Source organism: Nipponia nippon, unplaced genomic scaffold (assembly GCF_047370975.1).
Source record: "Nipponia nippon isolate SJK-2023a ecotype South Korea unplaced genomic scaffold, ASM4737097v1 scaffold_9, whole genome shotgun sequence".
Classification (NCBI taxonomy): domain Eukaryota; kingdom Metazoa; phylum Chordata; class Aves; order Pelecaniformes; family Threskiornithidae; genus Nipponia; species Nipponia nippon.
In genome coordinates this window covers 8,847,861-8,861,391 of record NW_028262413.1, presented here as the reverse complement: position 1 = coordinate 8,861,391, position 13,531 = coordinate 8,847,861, and the positions used below count along the sequence as shown (strand labels likewise).

Below are 13,531 nucleotides of genomic sequence, written 5' to 3'. Positions count from 1 at the left end.
GCCACCACAGCATTATGTTTGCCCACACCCCGCAGGGATCTTGAGTTTTTATCCGTTCCTTTGGCATAGACCTACCCACAGATCACCCTGACATCCACAATGATGCTGGCTAAGGCCAGGATTCCCCGGGGACATGAGATTCAGGTCTCACACTGAAGCCAGCTGAGAAACAGGAATTGTGGCTTTTGGCCATCTCCCTTCACCTCTTTAGTTCACACACCAAAGCCGAGAAACAAGCAAAGACTGCAGCCAGCTTAGGTACTGAGAGCAAAAGTCTCAGCCCCACCTCAACTGAGGAAAACCATGCCAATATTGAAACTGGGGGATTTTTTAAATTTCTGTTCTCTTATTTTGGGTTACTGTGTAATTGTGCTGCATGGCCCAGAAGCTACACTAGGATGCCCATGTCTGGAATGTTGCAAAATGCAGGGGGCTTTGTTTTGGAAATATTTTTCTTTTTTGGTCTTTATATATTTAAACTGGAAATGTTCTGATAATAATCTTCAAAAGGTGTGAAAGAAGTACCTGAGGGTTCGAGGGGTTATCGGGATGGTTTAGTTTGCTTTGTTGTTGGTTTTTGCTAGGTTTTAAATCAAAGTGATATAACAAAACCAACAAAGCCTATTTATTTTTTTCTTTCTTTTTACTTAACATTAGAAATGATAAATTTCTGTCTGTGTTGCTGGGTATTCATTGCTAGCTGGAATTAAAGCTAGGAGAGAAGGATTTTTAAACAGACTGTTTAAACAGCTTTTGTGGATCGCTATGTTTGTTCTGTGTGCTTGTTTTTCTTTGGATCTCTTTGACTCTTGTAATTGATGGTCAATTTGAAAGCCAAAAGAAGCTAACTCTGAAAAAGGAATTTTTACTCTTTTTTCTTTTTTTTTTTTTTAAAGTGGTTATACAGAGAGTTAGACTTGTGTAGTGATGATAGTGCTTTCCTTTGTTGAGCTTTCAAGTTCATTGCCAGAAAAAAATGCAGCTTCATAGAAAATACACCTAATCATCTTCCAAAGATAGAGCTATAGACAAATACATGTATACGTTGGAATAGCCAAAGTTATCTTAATTCATGATATTTAAGGACATTCATTTAAGAACAGCTGTTCCTTGCAGTTTAGTTTTGGAACTTTTTTTTTTTTTTCCTCCTTTTGTTAGGATGCACAGAATTAGAAAAGGACTGAAACCAACCTGTTAAAAAGTAGCTATCTGCTACTGCTGCTGTCACAGACACAGAGGGTTTCAGCTAGGAAAAAGCCAGGGCTCTCTTTGGAATGCACCATCTCAGCATGGGTCAGTGCAGGAAAAGTGATTACTGCTGCTTTGCTGCAGGACTCAGCTTTTTCTGATAACTGTCAGGAGAAAGTGGGAAGCTCTCTGCTGTGGCATTCTCGAACTTTCTTCTGTTTGTTTTTAACGATGAGCCTCGAACTAAGATGCTGGTTATGAGCTCTCTCTTGTCCTCTCCCTAGGGAACTGGACCACAACGACATCTCAGGCACAATAGAAGATACCAACGGAGCCTTTACGGGCCTGGAAAACCTAAGCAAGCTGTGAGTATCCCTGGGTTTGAAGTTCTGCAAAGCAGTTGTGTTGTGTGCCTGTGCGGGCGTGGGTCTCTCTGACATAGCCTTCCTCCCTTTGGAACGAGATAAAAATCAACAGAAAATCTGAGATGTAGTAGTTTTGCAGGCTCACTGCAAATGTGTTTATCAAGCACTTGTGTTTCTAAGCAGATATGAAGTGATTATAGTCCTTTTAAAGCAATGAACAGACAGTGCCGCATACTGTAGTTCAGAGACACAGGAGAGAGAAACTTGTTTTCATCTGTAAGATTCAGCATAACTGTTCTTTGCTTCCGAAAGCAAACAGCAACAAAAAAGACCCCTTGCAATCTTCAGCAAAGCACTGATTGGTGCAGCAAATAACAATAAACAAAAGAGAAAAATCACCCTGTTTCCTGTTACAACAGAGGATTGAAACAGGAGTCGTTTCTGTGGGATACTCTGTCTGAGAGTGATCTTTTGGGCTTGCTTCCATGTGCAGCGACAATAAAAGGCACCATGGGGCATAGGCTCTTAAAGAGATAAAAAGAAACCTAAGGCAAGCATGCGCCTTGCAAATGTTTATAGCTTGCTTAGCCTTCACAAGTATTTTCGCATTGCTCTGTGCTTGTTCGTATTCCATTTGAAATCGGCTATATAAATCAGCCCTGTCAGAGAAGTCTCTGATGGCTTGTGACAAATCAAGAGTCTTTCTAATCATTACCTCTTGCCTTTGTTTAAGTTCTCAGCACCCCCCCATCACGCTGTCTCTGATGCTGCGATGGCACAGCCAGAGGTGCAGTAAAAGTACCTCGATGGATAGCAGATGGCTAGAATGAATCCTGGCAGGCGGTATATTGTCACGATCTCATTAGAAGACTCCTGGGGGAGTGGGAAGAGCCATGGTAGGATTTGTGGGGACATAATGCTTAGATGGAGATGAAAAATTTTGAAGTCACAGACGTAGAGGGCATTTGATCATTGCTGAGGGGAGTCACTGGATCCAAGAAGCGGGGAACCAAGTTGTAGATGCAAGTAAAGTGAGGCAGAAGGCAGAGAAGGACCTAAGGACTGGGGGGTCAGGCAGGGAGGTAGAAGTAGTGTGGGAAGAGAGAGAGACCAGTAGGAATTGCTGTGCACGTGGAGTCGGGGAATATTCCCACAAGAAAAGGCAGAGGAGCAGATGTGGTGGGTGGGAGAGTTCTTGGCTGCTGTTGCTGATTTTTTGGTTTGTCTGAAGAAACCAGTGAAACCATGTGAGTGGCTGGAAGGGTAGTGGGAGCAGAGGCTTTGTCCAGAGGGATTTGCAGGCTGTAGGATTCTCAGTCTGTAGTGCTGCCTTGACCAGGGAGAGAAGGTGGAGCAAAGGAGCGGAGAGAGAGAGAGCTGTCCTGGTGGGACATCCACTGTAGGGCATCCCTCCAACATGGCCACTGGCATGGGAGCAAAAGTGGAGGTCTCAGGTCACTGGGATATGTTAGAAATGCTGGGTGCAGATAACAGGGGAGAGGTGAAAAAGCCAGAGGAGACAGCATTGAGGGAAAGAGTTCAGCAAAAGGATTGACTGGGCAGCCAGGAGAAAGGAGCACTGACGAGTTGTGGGGGTCAGGCAGAGGCCAGGAGGTGCAGCAAGGAGCCGGAGGAGGAAGGAAGGGAGCAGAGGCAGCCTGCGGGGTTGTGCGGGTTACGCGTTTGGAGCTCTGGGCAACAGCCATGGCCTGACCTGATGTTTATCATCTGGCACAAGGAACTGCTGCGAAAGGTGTCCGGTTTTGTCTGGCGTTAGCAAAGGATGCAACAGGGGCTTGCGCAAGTCTAAAGAAGCCAGGTTTGCATCTTTTTTCATGTTGTTGACCTCTGTCTTCTGTTGCACATGAACTTGGGCCAGTTCTGGGTCTGGCTGAAAGCAGGGAAGGACACGTGCCTGTGGTTTGTGGGGGGAATTGCAGCAAATTCCGTAGCCTGGAAGAGCATGTGGATCAGGTTGGTCTTGGGCAGACAGGAGTGGTTCAGTTACCTAACAGAGCGAACCTGCTGTCGGACAGACAGGTTGGTGGGATTGTTCGTTGTCAGCCAGAGTGTAAGGCTAGAAAAACCCTCAGAATATGAGATTATTTCATTATATTTCTTGAGGCGTTTTGGGGACACGTGGGAGTGGTCATTTTTAAAGGGATCTGCTCAGGTCTGCTTTAGCTCATCAGCACATAAATCCCAAATTTGTAATTTCATCTAAGGCTGAAGTGAGCATCATTCTTGCTGTCAGGATTTTTTCATACATAAAATAAAATATCAGGCTTTACAGCAAACATTTCACTGTGTGATTTAGGGCCTGTGTTTAAACCGTCAACCAGCTTTAAATGCATTAGCATACAAAAAATAAATGGGCATTTCAGAGGAGACCTTCCAATGAATTAATAATCACCTCAGCTCTGTGGAGATTGCCTTAAAAGCCGCTCCCCTTTGATCTGGCACAGATTAGCCTCTGAAAGGATTTAGCACAGAGAGGGTTCACTGAAATGAAGGTGTTAAACTGAGAGATGGGGAGGCCAGTCACTTTAGCCTTCTCTGAATTATATATGAAGCTCTCCAGGATGGAGAGCCCAGGCCTAAATTAAAATGTTGCTTCAAGAAAGAGGGAGTCAAGAAGCACCGAAGCATAAAAAGCATCAGTGGAATCGCTGGGGAACAACAAGTTTCCTAATTATTCAAGCTGCTAAATGTAACCGGTTTTTTGATGGCTCACTCAGTGACTGAGATCTTCCTGCAGGTGCAAAACTGGCTGGAGGAGAAAATGCTGCTTTCTAATGAATTGCGTGCCTAGCGTGTAATTACACTTATGCAATCACCGGGAGAGCGTGCTTGCGCCTAGCTCTGCTGACAGCGGAGGAGCGTTTCTGGACTGCAGCAGGCAGGCTAATTGTGGAGCTGCATACTGCCACGTTCGCATTCCAGTGTGCCGCAGCCCTTTGAAGGGGGCCGCTGGGTTCAAACCATTTCGGAATTGGAGAAGTGGTTAGTTGAGATTTGAAAGGCGTAATGATTTTAATGAGTTTGCTGGGGCATGGTGTTATTACCAGTGTGTCATGTATTTCTCCCGTATATAGCCATAAAATTGTATGCACCTTTACAAGTGGTGTGTACGTTGTGTGTTCACATCCCCAGATGTACTGCTTATCTCTGCACAGATAAGTAAACAGATATAATCAGTATCTCCAATTTTCAAAGTCCAAGATCCACTGTAAACAACAAATAGAAATCTCCAGTTCTCAAACCCAAGCTCAGCATAACACCCTCATTTAGGAATATGGCTCCAGAAAGTAGTGTGTATGGATGCAGCCATATGACCAGAGTTTGCATACAGTAAATTTTTTACTATATTAATTATTCTAATGGATTTTTCAAAGCCTTCATTAATACAACATCCCTTTTACCAAATGATGGTACACATGATTGCACACATCCTTTGGTGCTTCGGGTATTTCACCGAGAGCAAAAAGCCACACACACTCTCATGCAATAAATAGGACCTCTGATACCCTGGTTTCGGTGCTGTAGCAAGGAGCTCAGTAAAGCTCGCTGTAGATATTCAGAACGACATTGTCAATAAAGCAGGTTGCAGCTATCTGGAGCCTTGGAGCCTTTAATCAGCCACCAGCATGCCTATGATAGCTGTTTTTTATTCTCGCCTCAAATCAAATAATTAACAAAGGGACACAGCTCTGAACGTTCAGCTGTGGTTTTGTACCAAGTTAACTCTGCCCGTAAGAAAGGGCTTAGAGCGTGTGTTTGTCTGTGGAGGCTGGGAGGTGGTTTTGCCTGAAACTGAAGCTTTTGGTTGTGTTTTGCTCTAGAATGGTAAGATTTGTGATTCTGGGGCCACAGACCTTTTGTACGGAGCTAGGGGTAACCAGCCTTTTCTGTCTACTCAAGAACTAGAGTGGCGGCTCACCCGGCAATACCACCGTCAGGGTGATGGATTTTGTGAGGACCTACTTGGGGTCGTGGTGTTGCCCAGTGGCAGGCACCCAGATTCCCTCCAAAGACAACAGGCTGCCAGGACAGACTGTGATACAGTCTCAGTCCTCCCTGTCATAACGGTCAGTGTGATGAGCCCCATTTTTGCTTTCTGCCCACTATGGCATCCACTGCTTTCATCCACACAGAAACTGGGCTTTCTGGGTGCCGGTGTTGAGACACCAAATTATCCTGACATTTGAAGGGCGCTTTATAGAAAGCCCTAACAAGCTCCTGCAAATACGTTTGCTTATATAATGGCCACACATGCTCCATCTTGTACTGCAGCCTCCTTTCCCCAGCTGGTAGCAAGCAGTGGGACCATCATAGTTTTAGGGCCTTTTCAGGGTTAGATACAGGTTATATCCTATATTGAAGAAAAATCTTGAAGGAAAACTCAATCAAATGCAGCACCATATGTGCCAGTTTTTTACCTGAGGTGTTAGTGATGACTTGCATTGGACACCATGTGAAGCAGGCGGTGATAAAAGATGCACCTGGAAGATAAACCTTAGACAGAGAGAACCTGGGGAAGGAAAGCATTTCCTAATTAATGACGTTGGTTGATGTTTTATTAAAGCAGCTGAGGAGACCATCCATTCTGTGTGAACCCTGCCCCTGCCCAATCACCACTGGTCAATATTTATAGAGAACTGTTACTTTGCAGATAGCAGCTGGGCTGCGATCGCTCCAGCTGGCTGTTGCCTGCTGATAGTCCCCCTCTTGCCACTGCGTAGCCCTGTCTGCTGATTCAGAGGAATGCTCTCTGGTCACAGATGCAAGCAAGCACGCTCCTCAGCTCTGTACATTACCTTTTCTTTTCTTCCTTTTGCCCCTTGAAATTACCACACAGCTATTATTTATTGCATTATATTACTTTACTGTTGTATTTGTAACAAGCCAAGGAAGGAAGTCAGCAGTCACTTCAGTTAGCTGCTGTATAAACGTGCAGCCAAGAGACAGCCCTCAGCCCTCGTGTGTGGATGTCCGTTCAGGCCAAGCAGCAACGAATAAGTTACCACTCTTTTACTATCTGGGAAGAAGTCAGAAATGAAAAGCGTTGCAGGGAGAGACCAAAATCTTGTTAAACTGTCATTGCACTTAATCCTGTCCACAGCCAGCCTGCGAAGAACAGAGGGGACCTTCTGTTACTCAGCAAGCTGCTTTCCAAGTACTGGAGCAAACCTGCCTTTTTACGTGATATGGCACATTCCCTTTTGTGCTGTCATCACTATTAAATTCAAATACAGATAAAAGGGTTTAATTTCAGGAGCGGAAAAGTGAGTGTACTTCAGCCCTCTTAATCTCCGTGCAGTTCAGATTTCCCGGGACTTACACTGAGCACATGTATCAGATAAAGCCACACTAATTGTGTTCCTTCTTTTTCTGCCCCCCTCTCCCCGTTTTCTTTCTGTTTATCTGGCACTGGATGTTTGGAAACTGCAGAACTCTGTTTGGAAACAAGATCAAGTCAGTGGCCAAGAAAGCGTTCTCAGGGTTGGAGGCCCTGGAGCACCTGTGAGTAACCCACCATGCCTCAGAGTTTGGGAAGGGGGGTCTGCCAAAAGTAGCTGCTTGAGAGATCTGCTAGCAATTTAATAGCGTCTTTGTAAACTGAGAAGCCAGTCCATTTGTGGGGGCCACCTGCTTCCTTCTCATTATAAGTCCGCCTCAACTTTGGCCTTTTTTTGTGCCAGGAACAAAGTTATAGAACATATGGTAAACCTGCATGCTCTTAATTTTTTGATTTGTTCTTGGATAAATATCTCCTTGACTTGCACATTGCTTCTTTGCAGGCTGTTAGCAATGAAAATAGACTATTTCAGATGTAGCCCTCTCTCCTCCTCCCTTGCTCCAGCTTCCTCCTAAATCTAGGCTCTGGCAGTGACACACGTTGCAGATGACTGCTTACGATGCAGGCACGGAACATCCCCATTCAGCGCAACTGCCTTAGAGCGATTTGCAAGAAGTAAATTTTGGCTGCCGCCATGTAATATTTTTTCTGTGTCCCAAGGCTGATGACTCCAGCAGTGATTCATGAATAGCTTCCTTTCTGAATTAAGACAAGTAAAAGTATATGTGATTTTGCTCTAGATGTTTTATTGGCTGTTGATCGTATGAAATGTTATGACGGTTGAGAGCATACTGAAGGGTTAGGGCTGCCTGACTGGGGGGGTACGTTCCCAGATAAAGGTTCCTTTATTCATGCTCTACTGAGGTTTTCCTCTGCAAGCAGTGCTTGCCTGTCCTATGCTTAACTTAGTAAACTTAAGCCCTAAATCTGACACTATCCTTTTTCAGAGGACAAGTGAATTTTTTAATTAGCAATAGTTGTGAGGAAAGCTTTTAAGAATACCTTCTTTTGGGAACATTGCAATGTTTTTCAAACATAATAGTATCCTCTCAAAATCACTTTGAAATAACCTCTCGGATGCCATTTAGTGCAAGTATTTGCTTTCTTTATGTTTGCTGAAGGTCTAGCCTGGGATATGACATTCCTGACTATCTTTGGTTATCAAGGGCGCTGAGGAATTTCTGAGCTATGGATGATGGAGGTAGCTGAGACTGAGAACGTGTAGTGAGAAGATGGGGCATGGAATGACTTAGTGATTTATTCCCATAATTTTTGTTGGTTGACTATCATTTGGCACTACTTATTCAATATTAAAGTGTTTTGTGGAAAACCATTTCTATGAGCTGCAAGTATATATGGCCTTAACAAGGAGCTACCACATCACCTGTTACTGGAGTTACTGCTTAAATATGGAGAGACTTTGTCACAGCCATAGCATCCCTTTTGTTCACGTTGCCTTTGGTTGTGTTCTGCAGGAACCTTGGGGATAACGCCATCCGCTCAATTCAAGCAGACGCTTTTGCTAAGATGAAGAGCCTGCGGCAGCTGTAAGTAATTGGCCTGTACACACCATTAAGGAGGCAGGGATCCTTCTTGCTCTGGACGTGAGAAGTAGCACGTTGTTTCCAGTGGGGTGTTATTCACATTACCACTCGTTTATTTCCTCTCCCCTCTGTCCTCCACTGCAGGGTATTTTTACACATGAGTAGATGTCACGAGAACATCTTGCATTTAATAGCGAGTGAAATTAGATCATCGGAACAGGTTCTTCCAGCAGGTTCGCATCTGTGCAATTATTCATCTCCGCTCAGGAAGTCCAGCTCTGGTCCTGTTAGCCATCTCTCCTTCTCACGCTGCCACTGATTTAATTCCCAGTGGCCCATCTGCTCCTTTGCTGTACCTATGTTTAGGGTTCGCATACAGTACTGACATTTCAGCGATAAGCACCATTTGAACTGGATCCACTTGTCATCCAGCCTTCTGGTGTAAAAATACGGATGTGTTATCAGAGCTGCTGCTTGTGCTCCAGGCTGGGGCTCTGCACTGTTATCAGACACTGTTTCCAGTCTTGCCTGGTTTCCTTTTCTCTTCTTCTCCATAAATATTTAATCCACTGTCAGTGCATTGCTACAGTGCAGAGTAGCGCAATGTCTGTGGAACACGAAATCACTTATTTGGTACTTGGGCAGGTTCAGAGTCTTCTTCCTGACGTTGGAAATGGGAATCGGATGGTCGCTGTTAGCAATGACATTTAATACCAGTGACAGGGGAATGAATAAGATAAATGTTGCACGTCCGTTGTTTGTTTAACCACCTTATCTTTTGCACTGGCTCTTCAAACAAAACCGAGGTGGAAGATTGATCTTATTAGAGAAGAGCTTGTGGGATCCCAGATATTGTGAAGGAACCTTTATACCATGGAGAAGGTGGCTTTCAGATAGGGGGCATATACATGCAGAATGCATTGTACTGAAGCCTTAAATACTCAGGGTCTCTTTGACCTGTCCCAGCTAGGCAGCAGTGTCTATGCCATCACGCGTATTAGGGGCTATACGTCTTTTCTAGGACAGCAAAGTGGACAACTTTGGAAAATCAGATCCCTATGTTCCCTCATTGCCTTCCTCTCCAGTCTGTTTCTTTCTTTTCCCCTTTTCTGGCTAGTTTCAGACTTCAAGATTTCCCGAGGTTATCAGGTAGGAAAATGGGAGGAGATTCACATCTTACAACACAGTGCTGGAGTTGGGGTTCTGCTGCGCTCTTGATACCCTGCTCTTGCACGGCTTGCAGCATTGCAGGACAGGGCTTCTCTGTCTGGGGCAGTTTTCCCCGTCTCCAAGGCATCCTGACATTTGATTTGAGGGATCAGACTGGGTTTTCCTAGGATCTTGGACCAAATCAGACCAAAGTCTGAATTCCCTGTTGGTGTAAACTTGGAGTTCTTTGCTGGCCTCAGGGCTATGCTGAGCCACAATTTGGCCCAGAATATTTTAAAACAAAACAAAACTGAGGCTCCCCTTTTATTTGCCCCTTTTTCACAGCACTTCTCTTAACAGAAGGTGCTAAGTTACTGTTAGGATGCTGAGAAATGTTTTTGTGTTTTGCGTTCCAAACTAGTCACTTTGTATTGGGTTTACACAAATGTCTTTGGTCATTTCTCTTCCACTGCTTCTGTTAATCAGTAAACACAACATCAGCTACACCTCTTACCCCTGGCGATGCTGGTGTGTGAACAGGTACCTTACAGAAGGCAGGCGGGGCCCTCCACACCTCCTCTGGTGTTGGCCACTGAGGGAACTAAAGGTCTTAACAGCGGGAGCTTGGCATCCTCTCACTGTTCAGTAATTAAGCCCTGAATTCAGTCCCCACCAAAGATGCTCAAACCACAGAGGCAGAGGAGGAGTGTGCGTGGTAATTAGATATGAGAAGTGGGAGCAGAAGGGGCTGTACTGTTGACTTGTGCCTCCACTGTGTGTCTCCTTTGTAGATGATCTGCCTCGGTTTCTCTCACTTAAGCTAGGGATGGCATTGCTCGTCTGTTCCCGGGGATCACTCTGGAAGTTGGTTAATAAATATAAGGTGCTAGGGAGTGTCACTGGAGTACAGGAGTGGGTTGCTCTACGTGGAGATGAAATGCTGTTTAAATGTGTTACGTATTGAACATCATTAGTGCCTCGAGGACAACCCTGCGGTCCTTTTTTTCCTTCCAGCCGTGCTGGGGGGAAGGGAGGAATGTGTCTAACATGAAAGGGCTGTGAGCTTTCCAGCCTTCTCTCCTTGTGGGACTCACAGCAGGCTCGTGTTGGTTTTGTTTCCCTGCAGCCACATAAACAGCGACAGCTTCCTCTGCGATTGCCAGCTGAAATGGCTGCCCCAGTGGTTAGCTGAGAAAGAGCTGCAATCCTTTGTGGTGGCCACCTGCGCCCATCCTGAGTCACTAAAAAGCAAGAGCATTTTTGCCATCGTGCCAGAAAGTTTTGTGTGTGGTAAGTCTTGCCTGTGTGTTTTGAGGTTGTATGGAGGGTAGGACTCACTTGGGAAACATTCTTTGACTACTAACATGTTATTACGAGAGGGTTTCTGTTTTGTTTTGTTATTCAATGGGATCAAAGGAAGCCCAAGCCTGCATTTTAAAAATTTGTCATTGGCTACAATTTATTTCCCACCAAAACCACACAACGCATTGCTTGCATCTAGTGTATTCCTTACAGGGCTCCCTGAGTATTAAATCAAAAGGGACTAATGCTTGTTCCAGTTCCAAATGGGGCCACACAGAGACTTCCCCAGTCCTCTCGGTTTGATACTACCAAGACCGCAGCTATAATTTTTTTCACTCTGCAGCATTCTGAGCTTCTTCTGTGTCTTCGTGTTCTTCACTTATCTTTTCTCCCTCTTGGAAATAATAAAGGGTTAAAAAAAGGCAGAGGAGAATCTCTTCATCGCAGCTCGTTTTTTTGGGCCAGTAAGGCATTACACATGAACCAACCGATGGCTAACAGTTGCATTATAATCTTTTTTTTTCTCCTATGGTTGTTTTTTCTTCTAAACAGCACCTACTGCTGTTCTCCCCCCCAAACACCGCAGTTGACTCTGCACCTGAGCTGTGGTTGCAAAGCAGTTTTACTTAATACCCAGCACACAGAAACATCTACTACTTACCTCTCTTGTAAAGAAAAGAAACGTAAATGATCAAAGGAGGCCAAAGTGATGCTGCTCATGCATCCAGCTTTTGGGCAAAATAAAGGCCTGGTTTGGTGAGCCAAACCCTGTGCTGTGGGGCCAGCCAGTGTGGATCCTGGGTGGAGCTGCACATGGCTGTTTGATGAAGGAAAAATGAGCTTTTGAAAACAACTATTTAACTAAGTTGAATGCATGACTTGCATTGAACAGGGAGAAAAAGCTTTGTTCCAGCTGCTGTCCCGTGTCCCTCTTGATGCCAGAGTGGTAGGGCTCTGCCTAGGTGGCCTCTGTCTGAGTGAGTCTGGGAGGCTTGCTGGGCTCATCTGGAAGAAGAGATCACGAAGGCTCCATCCCCACAGCAACATCACAAAGCGAAGACAGCTTTGCTCCTCCGGTGCCTGCCAAGTCCTCCAGGCACTAGTACTCCTGGTTCCAGAGGCCTGGCTGTTTAATTAAACCTTAGTCGAATATTAAATTACACCATTTGTAGAAATCTAATAAATGAATCTCCTTGGAACCTTGCTAAAACCAACAATCTTCAGGGCAGAGCGAGAGAGTGTGCAAAGCTTTCCACCCCAGACGGGTGACAGGCAAATACAGCTGCTTCTGCTTTGACAGGGCGTGCTGCAGTCGCCTTGCTTGTGAGCTTTTATCCCTACAGGTGGCATTTTAAGCCCTTGAGGTGTCCTCCTGCTCTCCGCTCCTGCTTCACACTAATGCAGGCCTGGAAGTGAAGTTTTAAGTTCAACATTGCTCTTCATGCATGGGTTGTACGAGGAAGGGTATTTTCTTTATACCGTAGTCTCTTTCTGAGTTTCAGCTACATTGGTGAAGAGAGCTAGTCATCTCGTAGGTGTTTGAAGTCACTGAGTGACCACCTCAGTCCACCGATTACAGAAGGAACCAGAGGAACTGAGAGTCCTAGCTCAGAGCAGCCACTCAGTGGAGTTGTGCATGGCACATCTGCCCTATAGAGCCAGTCTCGATGGTGGAGTGCTTTGCAAGAGCAAGCTGCTCTCCTGCTGTAGACAACAGCGGATGTAAAAGCAGATGTGTAATCATGTCTTTTACTTATGTACTACTCATTTCTCATTGCATCTCTTTGCTTGCTCCAGTCTTTCCTCATAGTCCAGAACTAACTATGCCTGCTGTTTTCTTTTAGATGATTTCCCGAAGCCACAGATCATTATCCAGCCTGAGACAACAGTGGCTGTCCTTGGGAAGGACATCCGTTTCACTTGCTCGGCCGCCAGCAGTAGCAGCTCCCCCATGATGTTTGCATGGAAGAAGGACAACGAGATGCTGCACAATGCTGACATTGAGAACTTTGCCCACGTGCGGGCAAAGGATGGAGAGGTGATGGAGTACACCACCATTCTGCACCTCCGGCGTGTCACCTTCACCCACGAAGGGCGTTACCAGTGTATCATCACCAACCACTTTGGCTCTACCTACTCCAACAAGGCCCGACTCACTGTTAATGGTGAGTAGAAAGCTGCTTTCTCATTCCTTTCCTCCACCTGAGCCAATACAATTCTCTGGCACCCACTTTTGTCAGGCAGTTACTCCTGAGGGTCCATTTCTGATGGTAAGGAGCTCCTAACCTCTTCACGCCAGCTGCTTGCATCTCAGTGGATGCTGAGAAATGCCACGTGAGGAGCACGTGCCAGGCTCCATGAAGGCTGCCATCCAGCCAAGCACTTCAGCATGTTCTTAACGGCTTTAGCCGCCTCTCTTTGGCTGTTCCAGTGGAGTCTTTGCCCAATGAAATGGGCAAATGAAAATGAAAATACAAAAGGATACAAAGAAGAGGGACTATAGTGATTGAAAGTTCTCTATAGGAGAGAGAATGGGGTTTGTTTCCAGGTTAATTGCAGAAGAAAATTACCTTTGATCCCAGCTCTAATGATTCTGAGCGGGGGGGCCTTGAACACCGCAAGCA

The 13,531-nt window shown here is 45.4% G+C and overlaps 2 protein-coding genes across 15 annotated transcripts in view; one reads left to right on the top strand and one right to left on the bottom strand.

Annotated features, from left to right (window-relative positions):
* The window catches only part of SLC25A26 (solute carrier family 25 member 26), a 133,706-nt gene that overhangs the window by 19,952 nt on the left and 100,223 nt on the right, over positions 1–13,531 (bottom strand). For 7 of the 12 annotated variants that reach the window (XR_015701183.1, XR_015701180.1, XR_015701181.1 and 4 more), the window contains exons 10-11: positions 11,569–11,724; positions 5,993–6,084 (exon numbers count right to left, since the gene is read on the bottom strand). The exons of 3 other annotated variants lie outside the window; for them this stretch is intronic. Coding sequence is in view for 4 of the 9 variants with exons in the window: in XM_087742893.1 (XP_087599019.1) it covers positions 5,993–6,084; positions 11,569–11,724 (248 nt within the window). In the remaining 5 variants the exon portion in view is untranslated. Of the gene's footprint in view, positions 1–5,992; positions 6,085–6,107; positions 6,592–11,568; positions 11,725–13,531 lie in introns of those variants that run through there. 2 more of the 12 variants (XM_087742897.1, XR_015701184.1) reach the window with 2 other exon arrangements.
* Positions 1–13,531, top strand: part of LRIG1 (leucine rich repeats and immunoglobulin like domains 1) — a 95,565-nt gene that overhangs the window by 73,859 nt on the left and 8,175 nt on the right. For all 3 annotated transcript variants that reach the window (XM_087742888.1, XM_087742889.1, XM_087742890.1), the window contains exons 9-13: positions 1,473–1,553; positions 7,005–7,076; positions 8,388–8,459; positions 10,732–10,895; positions 12,752–13,072. In XM_087742888.1, coding sequence (XP_087599014.1) covers positions 1,473–1,553; positions 7,005–7,076; positions 8,388–8,459; positions 10,732–10,895; positions 12,752–13,072 — 710 coding nt within the window. The remainder of the gene's footprint in view (positions 1–1,472; positions 1,554–7,004; positions 7,077–8,387; positions 8,460–10,731; positions 10,896–12,751; positions 13,073–13,531) is intronic.